This window comes from Oncorhynchus masou, chromosome 18 (genome assembly GCF_036934945.1).
Source record: "Oncorhynchus masou masou isolate Uvic2021 chromosome 18, UVic_Omas_1.1, whole genome shotgun sequence".
Classification (NCBI taxonomy): domain Eukaryota; kingdom Metazoa; phylum Chordata; class Actinopteri; order Salmoniformes; family Salmonidae; genus Oncorhynchus; species Oncorhynchus masou.
In genome coordinates, this window is record NC_088229.1 from 1,015,576 (window position 1) to 1,032,001 (window position 16,426).

The 16,426-nt window shown below is 45.0% G+C and overlaps 1 protein-coding gene across 2 annotated transcripts in view; it reads right to left on the reverse strand.

The window, feature by feature from the left end:
* Positions 1–3,477: 3,477 nt before the first annotated feature.
* Positions 3,478–16,426, reverse strand: part of ap4b1 (adaptor related protein complex 4 subunit beta 1) — a 32,744-nt gene continuing 19,795 nt past the window's right edge. For both annotated transcript variants that reach the window (XM_064921971.1, XM_064921972.1), the window contains 8 exons: positions 14,896–14,994; positions 12,704–12,815; positions 12,541–12,624; positions 12,134–12,237; positions 11,558–11,765; positions 5,042–5,359; positions 4,831–4,931; positions 3,478–4,167 (listed from right to left, as the gene is read on the reverse strand). In XM_064921971.1, the coding sequence (XP_064778043.1) occupies positions 3,676–4,167; positions 4,831–4,931; positions 5,042–5,359; positions 11,558–11,765; positions 12,134–12,237; positions 12,541–12,624; positions 12,704–12,815; positions 14,896–14,994 (1,518 nt within the window). In that variant the 3' untranslated portion in view covers positions 3,478–3,675. The remainder of the gene's footprint in view (positions 4,168–4,830; positions 4,932–5,041; positions 5,360–11,557; positions 11,766–12,133; positions 12,238–12,540; positions 12,625–12,703; positions 12,816–14,895; positions 14,995–16,426) is intronic.

Consider the following 16,426-nt stretch of genomic DNA (forward strand, 5'->3'; position numbering starts at 1 on the left):
TAGTAGAGACATGCTAGTAGTAGAGACATGCTAGCAGAGACATGCTAGTAGCAGAGATATGCTAGTAGCAGAGACATGCTAGTAGTAGAGACATGCTAGTAGCAGAGACATGCTAGTAGTAGAGACATGCTAGTAGAGACATGCTAGTAGTAGAGACATGCTAGTAGTAGAGACATGCTAGTCGCAGAGACATGCTTGCAGAGACATGCTAGTAGAGACATGCTAGTAGTAGAGACATGCTAGTCGCAGAGACATGCTAGTCGCAGAGACATGCTAGTCGCAGAGACATGCTAGTAGCAGATACATGCTAGTAGCAGAGACATGCTAGTAGCAGAGACATGCTAGTAGCAGAGACATGCTAGTAGTAGAGACATGCTAGTAGTAGAGACATGCTAGTAGCAGAGACATGCTAGTAGCAGAGACATGCTAGTAGTAGAGACATGCTAGTAGCAGAGACATGCTAGTAGTAGAGACATGCTAGTAGAGACATGTTAGTAGAGACATGCTAGTAGTAGAGACATGCTAGTCGCAGAGACATGCTTGCAGAGACATGCTAGTAGAGACATGCTAGTAGTAGAGACATGCTAGTAGTAGAGACATGCTAGTCGCAGAGACATGCTTGCAGAGACATGCTAGTAGAGACATGCTAGTAGTAGAGACATGCTAGTCGCAGAGACATGCTAGTCGCAGAGACATGCTAGTAGCAGATACATGCTAGTAGCAGAGACATGCTAGTAGCAGAGACATGCTAGTAGAGACATGCTAGTAGCAGAGACATGCTAGTAGTAGAGACATGCTAGTAGTAGAGACATGCTAGCAGAGACATGCTAGTAGCAGAGATATGCTAGTAGCAGAGACATGCTAGTAGTAGAGACATGCTAGTAGCAGAGACATGCTAGTAGTAGAGACATGCTAGTAGAGACATGCTAGTAGTAGAGACATGCTAGTAGTAGAGACATGCTAGTCGCAGAGACATGCTTGCAGAGACATGCTAGTAGAGACATGCTAGTAGTAGAGACATGCTAGTCGCAGAGACATGCTAGTCGCAGAGACATGCTAGTCGCAGAGACATGCTAGTAGCAGATACATGCTAGTAGCAGAGACATGCTAGTAGCAGAGACATGCTAGTAGTAGAGACATGCTAGTAGTAGAGACATGCTAGTAGCAGAGACATGCTAGTAGCAGAGACATGCTAGTAGTAGAGACATGCTAGTAGAGACATGCTAGTAGCAGAGACATGCTAGTAGCAGAGACATGCACCCCCTGGCCTCGGACCCGATGTCACCACCAACCGGAACGTCAGCACTCCCCAATTCGTATGATGGCTTCGGCATTGTGTAAGGACCGACGCTGGAGATGAGAAGCAGGTACGGAGAGTTTTAAATATTTAATGAGGAACAGACAGGTAACAGGACAGGAACAGCGTTAGCACACGGGTAAACAAGGACATCATTAGAAGGACGGATGAATCCTGCAGCTAGAGAGTCCCCAATGTAGGTCTCCATCGCCTTGGTCTCTGATCCCGACAGCGAGTCGTCCCCAGAGCGGAGTGGAGCTAGGGAGAAGGTCAATCCCACAGTCCTATGGTCGGTGTGGCGGAAGCAGAGTGGTCCCAGGCCTTGTTCAACACCTCCTGAAGTTCCTGGTACTTCGCGGGAATGGTGGAGAGGTCCGGGGCACCTTCCGAGCCCCCAGGAAGACGTCGCGGGGCAGGTTGTGCTGACTTCAGGCAATGGGCGTGGCAGAACGGGCTCCAGCCCATGTTGGCACCAGTAGACAATGAGGGGATTGTGTCGGTGGAGCAGGAGAATCCCAATACCACGTGAATCTGAGGGGACTTGATGAGCAGGAACTGGATAACTTTGCTGTGGTTCCCTGACACACATAGGTTGATGGGACTGGTGTTGTGGGTGACCCGGCGTATAGAGCACCCGTCCCGCACTCTAACGTCCATGGGAATGGAGAGGGGATGCCCAGCTTGGAAGCCAGGGTAGAGTCCATAAAGCTCTCATCGGCCCCAGAGTTGATGAGGACCAGGAGCTATTTTGACTGGTTTCCCCACAGCAGAATGGCATGAAACAGAGTGTGAGTAAGGGAAGCAGAAATGTTCTCCCACCAGAGTACTCCCTTCTACCGGTGAGCCTGGTCTTTTAACGGACAAAATGACCGCGAGTCCCGCATAGGCTCGGGAAATGGTGACTTGGCCATCTTCGGCCAAGTCTTCTAGTCTGACTAGTTGTCTCTATAAACCTTCTCTAGTCTGACTAGTTGACTAGTCTCTATAAACCTTCTCTAGTCTGACTAGTTGACAAGTCTCTAAAGACCTTCTCTAGTCTGACTAGTGGACTCGTCTCTATAGACCTTCTCTAGTCTGACTAGTTGACTATAGACCTTCTCTAGTTGACTAGTTGTCTCTATAGACCTTCTCTAGTCTGACTAGTTGTCTCAATAGACCTTCTCTAGTCTGACTAGTTGTCTCTATAGACCTTCTCTAGTTTGACTAGTTGACTCTATAGAACTTCTCTAGTCTAACTAGTTGTGTCTATAGACCTTCTCTAGTCTGACTAGTTGTCTCTATAGACCTTCTCTAGTCTGACTAGTTGACTCTATAGACCTTCTCTACTTTGACTAGTTGTTTCTATAGACCTCTAGTCCGACTAGTTAACTCTATAGAACTTCTCTAGTCTGACTAGTTGTCTCTATAGACCTTCTCTAGTCTGACTAGTTGACTCTATAAACCTTCTCTAGTCTGACTAGTTGACTCTATAGAACGTATCTAGTCTGACTAGTTCACTCTATAGACCTTCTCTAGTCTGGCTAGTTGAATCTATAAACCTTCTCTAGTCTGACTAGTTGTCTCTATAAACCTTCTCTAGTCTGACTAGTTGTCTCTAAAGACCTTTTCTAGTCTGACTAGTTAACTCTATAGAACTTCTCTAGTTTGACTAGTTGTCTCTATAGACCTTCTCTAGTCTGACTAGTTGACTCTATAGACCTTCTCTAGTCTGACTAGTTGACTCTATAAACCTTCTCTCGTCTGACTAGTTGACTCTATAGAATTTATCTAGTCTGACTAGTTCAATCTATAGACCTTCTATAGTCTGACTAGTTGAATCTATAAACCTTCTCGAGTCTGACTAGTTGTCTCTATAAACCTTCTCTAGTCAGACTAGTTGTCTCTATAAACCTTCTCTAGACTGACTAGTTGTCTCTATAAACCTTCTCTAGTCAGACTAGTTGTCTCTATAAACCCTCTCTAGTCTGACTAGTTGTCTCTATAAACCTTCTCGTGTCTGACTGGTTGAGTCTATAGACCTTCTCTAGTTGACTCTATAGAACTTCTCTAGTCTGACTAGTTGAGTCTATAGACCTTCTCTAGTCTGAGAGTGAACTGGGCAGTATGGCAGGGGTTCCCACGGTTGAATCTAGTTGCTGATCCCTGGCATGGTAAACAGTTACTCTACAAACACACACCCAAAGAGCATATTCCATCCTTTATTGTTTTTACAGGAAACACATCAATGCTGCCTCTTAGGTGTATGTGTTCAGGCTGTGTGAGTGTGTGTGTGTGTGTGTGTGTGTGTGTGTGTGTGTGTGTGTGTGTGTGTGTGTGTGTGTGTGTGTGTGTGTGTGTGTGTGTGTGTGTGTTCAGGCTGTGTGTGTGTGTGTGTGTGTTCAGGCTGTGTGTGTGGACAGTGTGTTTAGGACAGTAGTGAGAACAGACAGGAATCCTCTCAGAGCTGTCTGGTCTCCTGGATGCTGTCTCATTACCACTAGCAAGCCCTTTTCCTTCTCTCTCTCTCCATCCCCCTCTTCCTCTCCCTCCTTATCCCCCTCTTCCTCTCCCTCCTTCTCCCCCTCCCCCTCTTCCTCTCCCTCCTTCTCCCCCTCTTCCTCTCCCTCCCCCTCCTTCTCCCCCTCTTTCTCTCCCTCTCCCTCTTCCTCTCCCTCCTCCTCTTTCTCACCCTCTCCTCCAGTGTGTAGTAGTTCTGCCAGTATGAGTGTGTGTGGTGTCTTTGTAGAGATGTGTGAGGTGTGTGTGTAGAGGTACACCCTCCAGGGGTGTGTGTTTGGGGGGGTGAAAGCCAGCGTCTGGATGTTGACCAGCTGTAGCGCCACCTGCAGGCCCTCCGGGGAACAGTGGGGAACAGGACACGCCACACACACCTAGAACATAACAAAGAAATTGTCACAGACACCTAAAGAAAACAGAACCAGAAGCCAACGGTTACCCCTGTGTGTAATACTAAAACACTGACAGCTGATGGTACTTCCTGTCTCTCTGTGTGTAATACTAAAACACTGACAGTTGACGGAACTTCCTGTCACTCTGTGTGTAATACTAAAACACTGACAGTTGACGGAACTTCCTGTCACTCTGTGTGTAATACTAAAACACTGACAGCTGATGGTACTTCCTGTCACTCTGTGTGTAATACTAAAACACTGACAGCTGATGGTACTTCCTGTCTCTCTGTGTGTAATACTAAAACACTGACAGCTGATGGTACTTCCTGTCTCTCTGTGTGTAATACTAAAACACTGACAGCTGATGGTACTTCCTGTCTCTCTGTGTGTACTACTAAAACACTGACAGTTGATGGTACTTCCTGTCTCTCTGTGTGTAATACTAAAACACTGTAACAGCTGATGTAACTTCCTGTCTCTCTGTGTGTAATAACACTGTCAGTTGACGGAACTTCCTGTCTCTCTGTGTGTGTCACTAGCAGGAGTTGCAGAGTTACCAAGTGACTGTTGGCCGATATTAGCTTCTGTATCTTACAACTGTTCTAATATCCTGTTTTACGCCAAATTACTGTACACACACACCTCCAGACACGCCCCCTTCTCCAGCTGCAGCCACAGGCGTTCAAACTCCTCAGGGGTCAGAGCTGGAGACACAGACAGACTCAGAGCTCCACTACTGCAGTCTGGAGATGGGGGAGGAAGAGAGAGAGATGTTTAGGAAAAGATGACATACGCACAGCCATTGGTGCTGAATGTCGAAACATGTTTTTCCCAGCAGCAGACAGATGATCACCTGGAAGGTGGGGGTCTCCTGGTGTAGGGGTCATGGCTTCAGCGTTAGAGGTCAGGGTGTTGGGGGTCAGTGTGGAGGGCTTGGGGGTCGCGGGGTCAGAGTTCCCCACAGTAGAGGCTCCGAGGGTTAGAGGCTCCAAGGTATTGAAGCTGGATGCCCATTGGCTGATGGGCTCAGGGGGCCGTCCAATCAGAGGCCCCAGAGAGGGGTCTGACCGTCGTCCACCCTGGAGGACCTGACGGACCTCCTCAATCCCACAATGCAACAGCCGGTAGTACAGCAGGGCCTGGTCACGCACACACATGTCCACTTCCTCCTCTGAAACACACAGATAGTTGTTCATGTGAAGCATACCAAATATATTCCTATATTAATGAACTATGTGGTGTGTGCATGTTAGGGCTGGGCGAAATAAATATATCACAGAATATTTAAAAAAAAAACTGATGTCATGACGGTATTTTTATATAAGAATTTTTAAAAAGTTCTTAAATTGCTTTATGAGCAGTGAGGAGTGATCCCAGGGTGCTTTATGAGTAGTGAGTGATCCCAGGGTGCTTTATGAGTAGTGTTTGATCTCAGGGTGCTTTATGAGTAGTGAGGAGTGATCCCAGGGTGCTTTATGAGTAGTGAGTGAACTCAGGGTGCTTTATGAGTAGTGAGTGATCCCAGGGTGCTTTATGAGTAGTGAGTGATCCCAGGGTGCTTTATGAGTAGTGAGTGATCCCAGGGTGCTTTATGAGTAGTGAGTGATCTCAGGGTGCTTTATGAGTAGTGAGTGATCTCAGGGTGCTTTATGAGTAGTGAGTGATCTCAGGGTGCTTTATGAATAGTGAGTAGTGATCCCAGGGTGCTTTATGAGTAGTGAGTGATCCCAGGGTGCTTTATGAGTAGTGAGTGATCCCAGGGTGCTTTATGAGTAGTGATCCCAGGGTGCTTTATGAGTAGTGAGTGATCTCAGGGTGCTTTATGAGTAGTGAGTGATCTCAGGGTGCTTTATGAGTAGTGAGTGATCCCAGGGTGCTTTATGAGTAGTGAGTGATCTCAGGGTGCTTTATGAGTAGTGAGTGATCCCAGGGTGCTTTATGAGTAGTGAGTGATCCCAGGGTGCTTTATGAGTAGTGAGTGATCTCAGGGTGCTTTATGAGTAGTGAGTGATCTATGAGTAGTGAGTGATCTCAGGGTGCTTTATGAGTAGTGAGTGATCTCAGGGTGCTTTATGAGTAGTGAGTAGTGATCCCAGGGTGCTTTATGAGTAGTGAGTGATCCCAGGGTGCTTTATGAGTAGTGAGTGATCCCAGGGTGCTTTATGAGTAGTGATCCCAGGGTGCTTTATGAGTAGTGAGTGATCTCAGGGTGCTTTATGAGTAGTGTGTGATCCCAGGGTGCTTTATGAGTAGTGAGTGATCCCAGGGTGCTTTATGAGTAGTGAGTGATCCCATGGTGCTTTATGAGTAGTGAGTGATCCTAGGGTGCTTTATGAGTAGTGAGTAGTGATCCCAGGGTGCTCTATGAGTAGTGAGTGATCCTAGGGTGTTTTATGAGTAGTGAGTGATCCCAGGGTGCTTTATGAGTAGTGAGTGATCCCAGGGTGCTTTATGAGTAGTGAGTAGTGATCCCAGGGTGCTTTATGAGTAGTGAGTGATCCCAGGGTGCTTTATGAGTAGTGAGTGATCTCAGGGTGCTTTATGAGTAGTGATCTCAGGGTGCTTTATGAGTAGTGAGTGATCCCAGGGTGCTTTATGAGTAGTGAGTGATCCCAGGGTGCTTTATGAGTAGTGAGTGATCCCAGGGTGCTTTACGAGTAGTGAGTGATCTATGAGTAGTGAGTGATCCCAGGGTGCTTTATGAGTAGTGAGTGATCCCAGGGTGCTTTATGAGTAGTGAGTGATCCCATGGTGCTTTATGAGTAGTGAGTGATCCCAGGGTGCTTTATGAGTAGTGAGTGATCCCAGGGTGCTTTATGAGTAGTGAGTGATCCCAGGGTGCTTTATGAGTAGTGAGTAGTGATCCCAGGGTGCTTTATGAGTAGTGAGTGATCCCAGGGTGCTTTATGAGTAGTGAGTGATCTCAGGGTGCTTTATGAGTAGTGATCTCAGGGTGCTTTATGAGTAGTGAGTGATCCCAGGGTGCTTTATGAGTAGTGAGTGATCCCAGGGTGCCTTATGAGTAGTGAGTGATCCCAGGGTGCTTTATGAGTAGTGAGTGATCTCAGGGTGCTTTATGAGTAGTGATCTCAGGGTGCTTTATGAGTAGTGAGTGATCCCAGGGTGCTTTATGAGTAGTGAGTGATCCCAGGGTGCTTTATGAGTAGTGAGTGATCCCAGGGTGCTTTACGAGTAGTGAGTGATCTATGAGTAGTGAGTGATCCCAGGGTGCTTTATGAGTAGTGAGTGATCCCAGGGTGCTTTATGAGTAGTGAGTGATCCCAGGGTACTGAACGGTCAGAACGTCACTGAACGGTCAGAACGTCACTGAACGGACGGAACGTCACTGAACGTCACTGTTGGCCATATTCCTGTATAAGTCACTCTGAGCCTTGCCCTGCAGTAATGAGAGAAATTACACATCCTGTCTATAGGCTTTGACCTTTGGCACAAATGGTGTGAGAGCAACTCTGAGACACTGGAGCAGGTGTTCATTGGTGAGTCTCGTGAGGTACAGTGCCTTGCGAAAGTATTCGGCCCCCTTGAACTTTGCGACCTTTTGCCACATTTCAGGCTTCAAACATAAAGATATAAAACTGTATTTTTTTGTGAAGAATCAACAACAAGTGGGACACAATCATGAAGTGGAACGACATTTATTGGATATTTCAAACTTTTTTAACAAATCAAAAACTGAAAAATTGGGCGTGCAAAATTATTCAGCTCCTTTACTTTCAGTGCAGCAAATTCTCTCCAGAAGTTCAGTGAGGATCACTGAATGATCCAATGTTGACCTAAATGACTAATGATGATAAATACAACCCACCTGTGTGTAATCAAGTCTCCGTATAAATGCACCTGCACTGTGATAGTCTCAGAGTTCCGTTAAAAGCGCAGAGAGCATCATGAAGAACAAGGAACACACCAGGCAGGTCCGAGATAATGTTGTGAAGAAGTTTAAAGCCGTATTTGGATACAAAAAGATTTCCCAAGCTTTAAACATCCCAAGGAGCACTGTGCAAGCGATAATATTGCAATGGAAGGAGTATCAGACCACTGCAAATCTACCAAGACCTGGCCGTCCCTCTAAACTTTCAGCTCATACAAGGAGAAGACTGATCAGTGATGCAGCCAAGAGGCCCATGATCACTCTGGATGAAGTGCAGAGATCTACAGCTGAGGTGGGAGACTCTGTCCATAGGACAACAATCAGTCGTATATTGCACAAATCTGGCCTTTATGGAAGAGTGGCAAGAAGAAAGACATTTCTTAAAGATATCCATAAAAAGTGTTGTTTAAAGTTTGCCACAAGCCACCTGGGAGACACACCAAACACGTGGAAGAAGGTGCTCTGGTCAGATGAAACCAAAATTGAACTTTTTGGCAACAATGCAAAACGTTATGTTTGGCGTAAAAGCAACACAGCTCATCACCCTGACCACACCATCACCACTGTCAAACATGGTGGTGGCAGCATCATGGTTTGGGCCTGCTTTTCTTCAGCAGGGACAGGGAAGATGGTTAAAATTGATGGGAAGATGGATGGAGCCAAATACAGGACCATTCTGGAAGAAAACCTGATGGAGTCTGCAAAAGACCTGAGACTGGGACGGAGATTTGTCTTCCAACAAGACAATGATCCAAAACATAAAGCAAAATCTACAATGGAATGGTTAAAAAAAAATAAAAAAAATAAACATATCCAGGTGTTAGAATGGCCAAGTCAAAGTCCAGACCTGAATCCAATCGAGAATCTGTGGAAAGAACTGAAAACTGCTGTTCACAAATGCTCTCCATCCAACCTCACTGAGCTCGAGCTGTTTTGCAAGGAGGAATGGGAAAGAATTTCAGTCTCTCGATGTGCAAAACTGATAGAGACATACCCCAAGCGACTTACAGCTGTCATCGCAGCAAAAGGTGGCGCTACAAAGTATTAACTTAAGGGGGCTGAATAATTTTGCACGCCCAATTTTTCAGTTTTTGATTTGTTAAAAAAGTTTGAAATATCCAATAAATGTCGTTCCACTTCATGATTGTGTCCCACTTGTTGTTGATTCTTCACAAAAAAATACAGTTTTATATCTTTATGTTTGAAGCCTGAAATGTGGCAAAAGTTCGCAAAGTTCAAGGGGGCCGAATACTTTCGCAAGGCACTGTATTTGTTTTTACTGAAGTTAATTGTGGAGAAGGCTGATTCACAGCTCTATGTGTGAATAGGTAGGCAATCATTGTAAATGAGATGATCGGGGAAGTGGACAAGTTCTCCATCAGCTACTGGATGAAATCAACGCGGTTGGCAACATCTTTGTCTCCCTGTGTTTGCACCAGAAGATCGGGGAAGTGGACAAGTTCTGGAGATCATTCTTGAAAAGCTCCAATTTCTTCTGGAAAGCCCGGACTGCTGTTATCATATCACACACACTGTGTTGTCCCGTCCCTGCAGCTTAACGTTCAGTTGATTAAGGTGTGATGTAATGTCTGTCAAAAATGCAACAGTTTCCATCTTCTTTTCATCTTCCAAAAAATCTGAAACTGAGTGGCCTTGTCACTCTTTTGCTCTGATAAGAAAGCTTTGTTTTCCTCCCGATTGGCCCAAAGCGTTCTAAAACCCTGCCTTTGCTGAGCCATCTGAAGTTGTTGTGCAGTAGTAAGTCATCAGAACCGCCATTGGCCTCGGTCAGAATGCCTCGTAGCAGGCTGTGCATTGGCCTCGGTCAGAATGCCTCGTAGCAGGCGGTGCATTGGCCTCGGTCAGAATGCCTCGTAGCAGGCGGTGCATTGGACTCGGTCAGAATGCCTTGTAGTAGGCGGTGCATTGGCCTCGGTCAGAATGCCTCGTAGCAGGCGGTGCATTGGCCTCGGTCAGAATGCCTCGTAGCAGGCGGTGCATTGGCCTCGGTCAGAATGCTTCATAGCAGGTGGTGTTGTAGGGATGATGTTGCTCTCAAAGTTCAGATCAGATCAGTTTCATCATTGTTGCCATGACCTCAGAATACTCTTCTCCCAGACAGGATAGATTGATGGTTGATGCAGTGATGTCAGTTCAGGATGCTACAGACTCACTGAATATCAGGCACATTGGTTTGGTACTAGTTGCAGGGAGAATGAATAAATACTGTTCAGTTGTCTTCGAACATACGGTTGTCAGTGAACAAGCCATATTAACAAAGATACTGCTATCTCAGCTCCTATATGTGATATTTACAGTTGAGACGCGGTTAAATCTTTCTGTTTCTTTCTGCCTGCTTGTCCCAAGGTTCCGCAGAGAATATTTGCATTAATGTGTAATTTGATTGGGTAAGACGCGGCCTCTCGTATTTGCATATAACCACGCAATTGGATTAGACGGGGCCACTAGTAGAGTTGGATGTTGCAATGAGAAAGAGAGGTTGCTGAGTTAAAGAGGCCGCTGTGCACTGTTGATTTTTCTTTTTTAAAGCTGTCTAAAAATAATGTATTGACTTTTATATAACAAAAATGCAATGTTGTCACGTCCGGATTGACCATGCTCTGGGTCCAGACCCGCACATCGCGGCCCCCAAGCTGAGTACTCATCTCATATGTATATACTGTACTCGATACCATCTACTGTATCTTGCCTATGCTGCTCTGTACCATCACTCATTCATATATCCTTATGTACATATTCTTTATCCCCTTACACTGTGTATAGGACAGTAGTTTAGGAGTTGTTAGTTAGATTACTTGTTGGTTATTACTGCATTGTCGGAACTAGAAGCACAAGCATTTCGCTACACTCGCATTAACATCTGCTAACCATGTGTATGTGACAAATAAAATTTGATTTGATTTGAGTGTGGCTGGTCTACACCATCACTGGTATTATCCGGCTGTATGGCTAGTTACGTTTGCTCTGACTCAGTACATTTATTAGCTAGCTAGCGATTAGCGATTAGCGGCTAACTAGACGTCAGCTCAACTTGTTAAGAAAAGGCAGACTAGCTGTTTGTAGATGTAAGAAACACAAACTAATAGTGTCATTATATAACACTAGTGGATTTGTATTAAGAAGCAAAGTGGAAACAGCGTGGTTGTCATGAGCATCGACCAGAACGTGTCTCGTGGTCGAGGAACAACACAAGCGCTCCTTGAGTGACAGGGGGCAGGGCTAGGTCTGTGTGGAAAGCAGCATGGAGAGAGAGAGAGTGGACAGAGATGACTCAAGTAGCGTAAACTACTATAGTAAACTACAAAAATGGACATTACACACAGTGTATCCTTTTCAACAAATCAAACATTCAAATATCGTTCTACAAGGTAAAGTAAAAACCCAAACCGGTCCGTGCATCAGTACTGGTATACTACTACCGCCCAGGACTAGTGGGTTCTATGCAGTGTGTGTGTCTACCTATACAGTAGACCAGCAGTCGTCCCATCATGTCCTGAGTCTCAGCAGGTCTGGACAGGAACAGCCGTAGTGTTGCAGTGAGCAGCTCTGTCTTGACCTCCGCTGACACCTCACCCCTCACCCCGTCTATACAGTCCTCCAGCAGATAGGGGGCGCCAGTCACCCTGTCCCCGTAGACACCCAGCAGCCACAGCAAGGCCCCACGACCCTAACACACACACACACACACACACACACACACACACACACACACACACACGCCCACACACACACAAAAATATTACAAGGCAGAACAGACAGAAGGGAAGACAGACGGACAGACAAACAGACAGACAGACAGACAGACAGAGACAGACAGACAGGCAGGCAGGACAGACAGACAGAAGGGCAGACAGAAGGGCAGACAGACAGGCAGACAGACAGACAGACAGACAGACAGACAGACAGACAGGACAGACACAGACAGGCACACTCAGACAGACAGACAGAGAGACAGACACACTCAGACAGACAGACAGACAGACAGACAGACAGACAGACAGACAGGACAGACAGCCAGACAGGACAGACACCTACCTGACTGTCCTGTAGATTGTCCTCCCATCCTTCCAGAGCTGAACACACTGCATCTCCACACTGAGGACACACCCACACTAAGTCCCTCAGAGTCTGGAGCACGGCTGGAGAGAATTAATTAATGGATGAATTAATGGATGAATTAAGGAATGGATAAATTCATGGATGAATTAAGGAATGGATGAATTAATGGATGAATTAAGGAATGGATGAATTAATGGATGAATTACATTTTATTTTTGTGTCAATTGGCCCTTTGAGATACCATCCCTCATGGGATCATGTGACACCTTTCAAAGTAAATTAATGTACAGAACAGTTCCTTTGTGGCTTGTGTAAATGTGTGAGTGTGTGTTTGTATAGTGTGTGTGTGTTTGTATAGTGTGTGTGTGTGTGTGAGTGTGTACCAGAGGTGATGTGTTCTTGCTTCAGTCCCAGTAGTCCCGTGAGGATGGCCAGACACCTGTCAGTGTAGCTCCTCCCTATACTACCTGCAGACAGACAGCCATTACAATGAGCCCGTCCTCCCCAATCAAGGTGCCACCATCCTCCTGTGGTCTGCGTGTGTACCTATAGCGTTGATAGCAGTCTGTGAGGTCTCAGTGTTGACGTCAGTACAGTATCCTCTCAGCTCGTCCAGAACCATCGCCACGTTGTCGTCATTCACCAACTCAACCAGCACCTAACAATCAATCAATCAATTAATCCCCATCGCCACGTTGTCGTCATTCACCAACTCAACCAGCACCTAACAATCAATCAATCAATTAATCCCCATAGACAGTTACCTCATCATTCATCAACTCAACCAGCACCTAACAATCAATCAATCAATTAATGCCCATAGAGTTACCTCATCATTCACCAACTCAACCAGCACCTAACAATCAATCAATCAATTAATCCCCATAGACAGTTACCTCGTCATTCACCAACTCAACCAGCACCTAACAATCAATCAATCAATTCATCCCCATAGACAGTTACCTCATCATTCACCAACTCAACCAGCACCTAACAATCAATCAATCAATTAATCCCCATCGCCATGTTGTCGTCATTCACCAACTCAACCAGCACCTAACAATCAATCAATCAATTAATCCCCATAGACAGTTACCTCATCATTCATCAACTCAACCAGCACCTAACAATCAATCAATCAATTAATGCCCATAGAGTTACCTCATCATTCACCAACTCAACCAGCACCTAACAATTAATCAATCAATTAATCCCCATAGACAGTTACCTCATCATTCACCAACTCAACCAGCACCTAACAATCAATCAATCAATTAATCCCCATAGACAGTTACCTCATCATTCACCAACTCAACCAGCACCTAACAATCAATCAATCAATTAATCCCCATCGCCATGTTGTCGTCATTCACCAACTCAACCAGCACCTAACAATCAATCAATCAATTAATGCCCATAGACAGTTACCTCATCATTCACCAACTCAACCAGCACCTAACAATCAATCAATCAATTAATCCCCATCGCCACGTTGTCGTCATTCACCAACTCAACCAGCACCTAACAATCAATCAATCAATTAATCCCCATAGACAGTTACCTCATCATTCACCAACTCAACCAGCACCTAACAATCAATCAATCAATTAATCCCCATCGCCACGTTGTCGTCATTCACCAACTCAACCAGCACCTAACAATCAATCAATCAATTAATCCCCATCGCCACGTTGTCGTCATTCACCAACTCAACCAGCACCTAAATAGCTACATGTATCAGCTGCTCTTATCCAGATCCAATCAGTACATTCAACTGTTTAGAAAAACAGCCAAATAATCAATTAATCTCATAATTCACTCCCTTATTGATTAACCAATTAATCTCATAATTCACTCCCTTATTGATTAGTCAGTTAATCTCATAATTCACTCCCTTATTGATTAGTCAGTTAATCTCATAATTCACTCCCTTATTGATTAGTCAATTCATCTCATAATTCACTCCCTTATTGATTAGTCAATTAATCTCATAATTCACTCCCTTATTGATTAGTCAATTCATCTCATAATTCACTCCCTTATTGATTAGTCAATTCATCTCCTCATTCACTCCCTTACCTTATTGTTATTGATTAGTCAATTAAACTGTTTGATGTAAGGTGGTTCCGCAGGGCCCTACCTGTATCTTGTTCTGTTTGATGTAAGGTGGTTCCGCAGGGCCCTACCTGTATCTTGTTCTGTTTGATGTAAGGTGGTTCCGCAGGGCCCTACCTGCATCTTGTTCTGTTTGATGTAAGGTGGTTCCGCAGGGCCCTACCTGTATCTTGTTCTGTTTGATGTAAGGTGGTTCCGCATAGCCCTACCTGCATCTTGTTCTGTTTGATGTAAGGTGGTTCCGCAGGGCCCTACCTGTATCTTGTTCTGTTTGATGTAAGGTGGTTCCGCAGGGCCCTACCTGCATCTTGTTCTGTTTGATGTAAGGTGGTTCCGCAGGGCCCTACCTGCATCTTGTTCTGTTTGATGTAAGGTGGTTCCGCATAGCCCTACCTGCATCTTGTTCTGTTTGATGTAAGGTGGTTCCGCAGGGCCCTACCTGCATCTTGTTCTGTTTGATGTAAGGTGGTTCCGCAGGGCCCTACCTGCATCTTGTTCTGTTTGATGTAAGGTGGTTCCGCAGGGCCCTACCTGCATCTTGTTCTGTTTGATGTAAGGTGGTTCCGCAGGGCCCTACCTGCATCTTGTTCTGTTTGATGTAAGGTGGTTCCGCAGGGCCCTACCTGCATCTTGTTCTGTTTGATGTAAGGTGGTTCAGCATAGCCGCAGAAGAAGCGCTTGTAGTGTTCCCCCATCAGACCAGGCTCAGAACGGAGCAGCAGCTGGAACACAAACATTACACACACTGATTATAAACATTACACACTGATTATAAACATTACACCCTGATTATAAACATTACACACTGATTATAAACATTACACCCTGATTATAAACATTACACACTGATTATAAACATTACACCCTGATTATAAACATTACACACACTGATTATAAACATTACACACAGAATATAAACATTACATACACTGATTATAAACATTACACACACTGAATATAAACATTACACACTGAATATAAACATTACACACACTGAATATAAACATTACACACACTGAATATAAACATTACACACACTGATTATAAACATTACACACACTGATTATAAACATTACACACACTGATTATAAACATTACACACTGAATATAAACATTAGACACACTGATTATAAACATTACAAACATTATACTGATTAACATTAGGAACAGTATGTACACTAAGTGCACAACTCATTAAGAACACCTTCCTAATATTACGTTTTGAACAGCTTCAATTATTCAAGGCATGGCCAATGGCCTGCTTCTTAATCTGCTGTCAGTGTGTTAAGAACTAACATTAAGACTGAAGTAAGATAAATACACTTCATAGCCAAACGTATGTGGCTGTTATGGCTATTTCACTGTTGCTGACAGGTTTATAAAACCGAGCACACAGCCATGCAATCTCCAGAGACAAACATTGGCAGTAGAATTGCCTTACTGAAGAGCTCAGTGACTTTCAACGTGGTACCGTCATAGAATGCCATCTTTCAAACAAGTCAGTTCATCACATTTCTGCCCTGCTAGAGCTGCCCCCCGGTCAACTGTTAAGTGCTGTTATTGTGAAGTGGAAACGTCTAGAAGCAGCATCAGCTCAGCCGCGAAGTGGTCGGCCACACAAACACAGAACGGGACCGGCGAGTGTTGAAGCACGTAAGGGAGTAAAAATCGTCTGTTCTTCCAAACTTCCCCTGGAAGAAACTTCAGCACAAGAATTGTTCGTTAGCAGCTACATGAAATGGGTTTCCATGGTCGAGCAGCCGGACACAAGCCAAATATCAATATGCCCAATGCCAAGCGTCGGCTGGCGTGGTGTTAAGCTCACTGTTATTGGACTCTGAAGCAGTGCAAACGTGATGAATCTCGCTGCATCATCTGGCAGTCCGTCAGACGAATCTGGGTTTGGCGGATGCCAGGCGAGAGCTACCTGTCCCAATGCATAGTGCCAACTGTAACGTTTGGTGGAGGATGAATTGGAACGCCGACTGCGAGACAGGCCTAATCGCAAAACATCAGTGCCCGACCTCACTAACTTGTGGCTGAATGGAAGCAAGTCCCTACAGCAATGTTCCAATGTTTAGTGGAAAGCCTTCCCAGAAGAGTGGAGGCTGTTATAGCAGCAAAGGAGGGACCAACTCCATATTAATGCCTTTC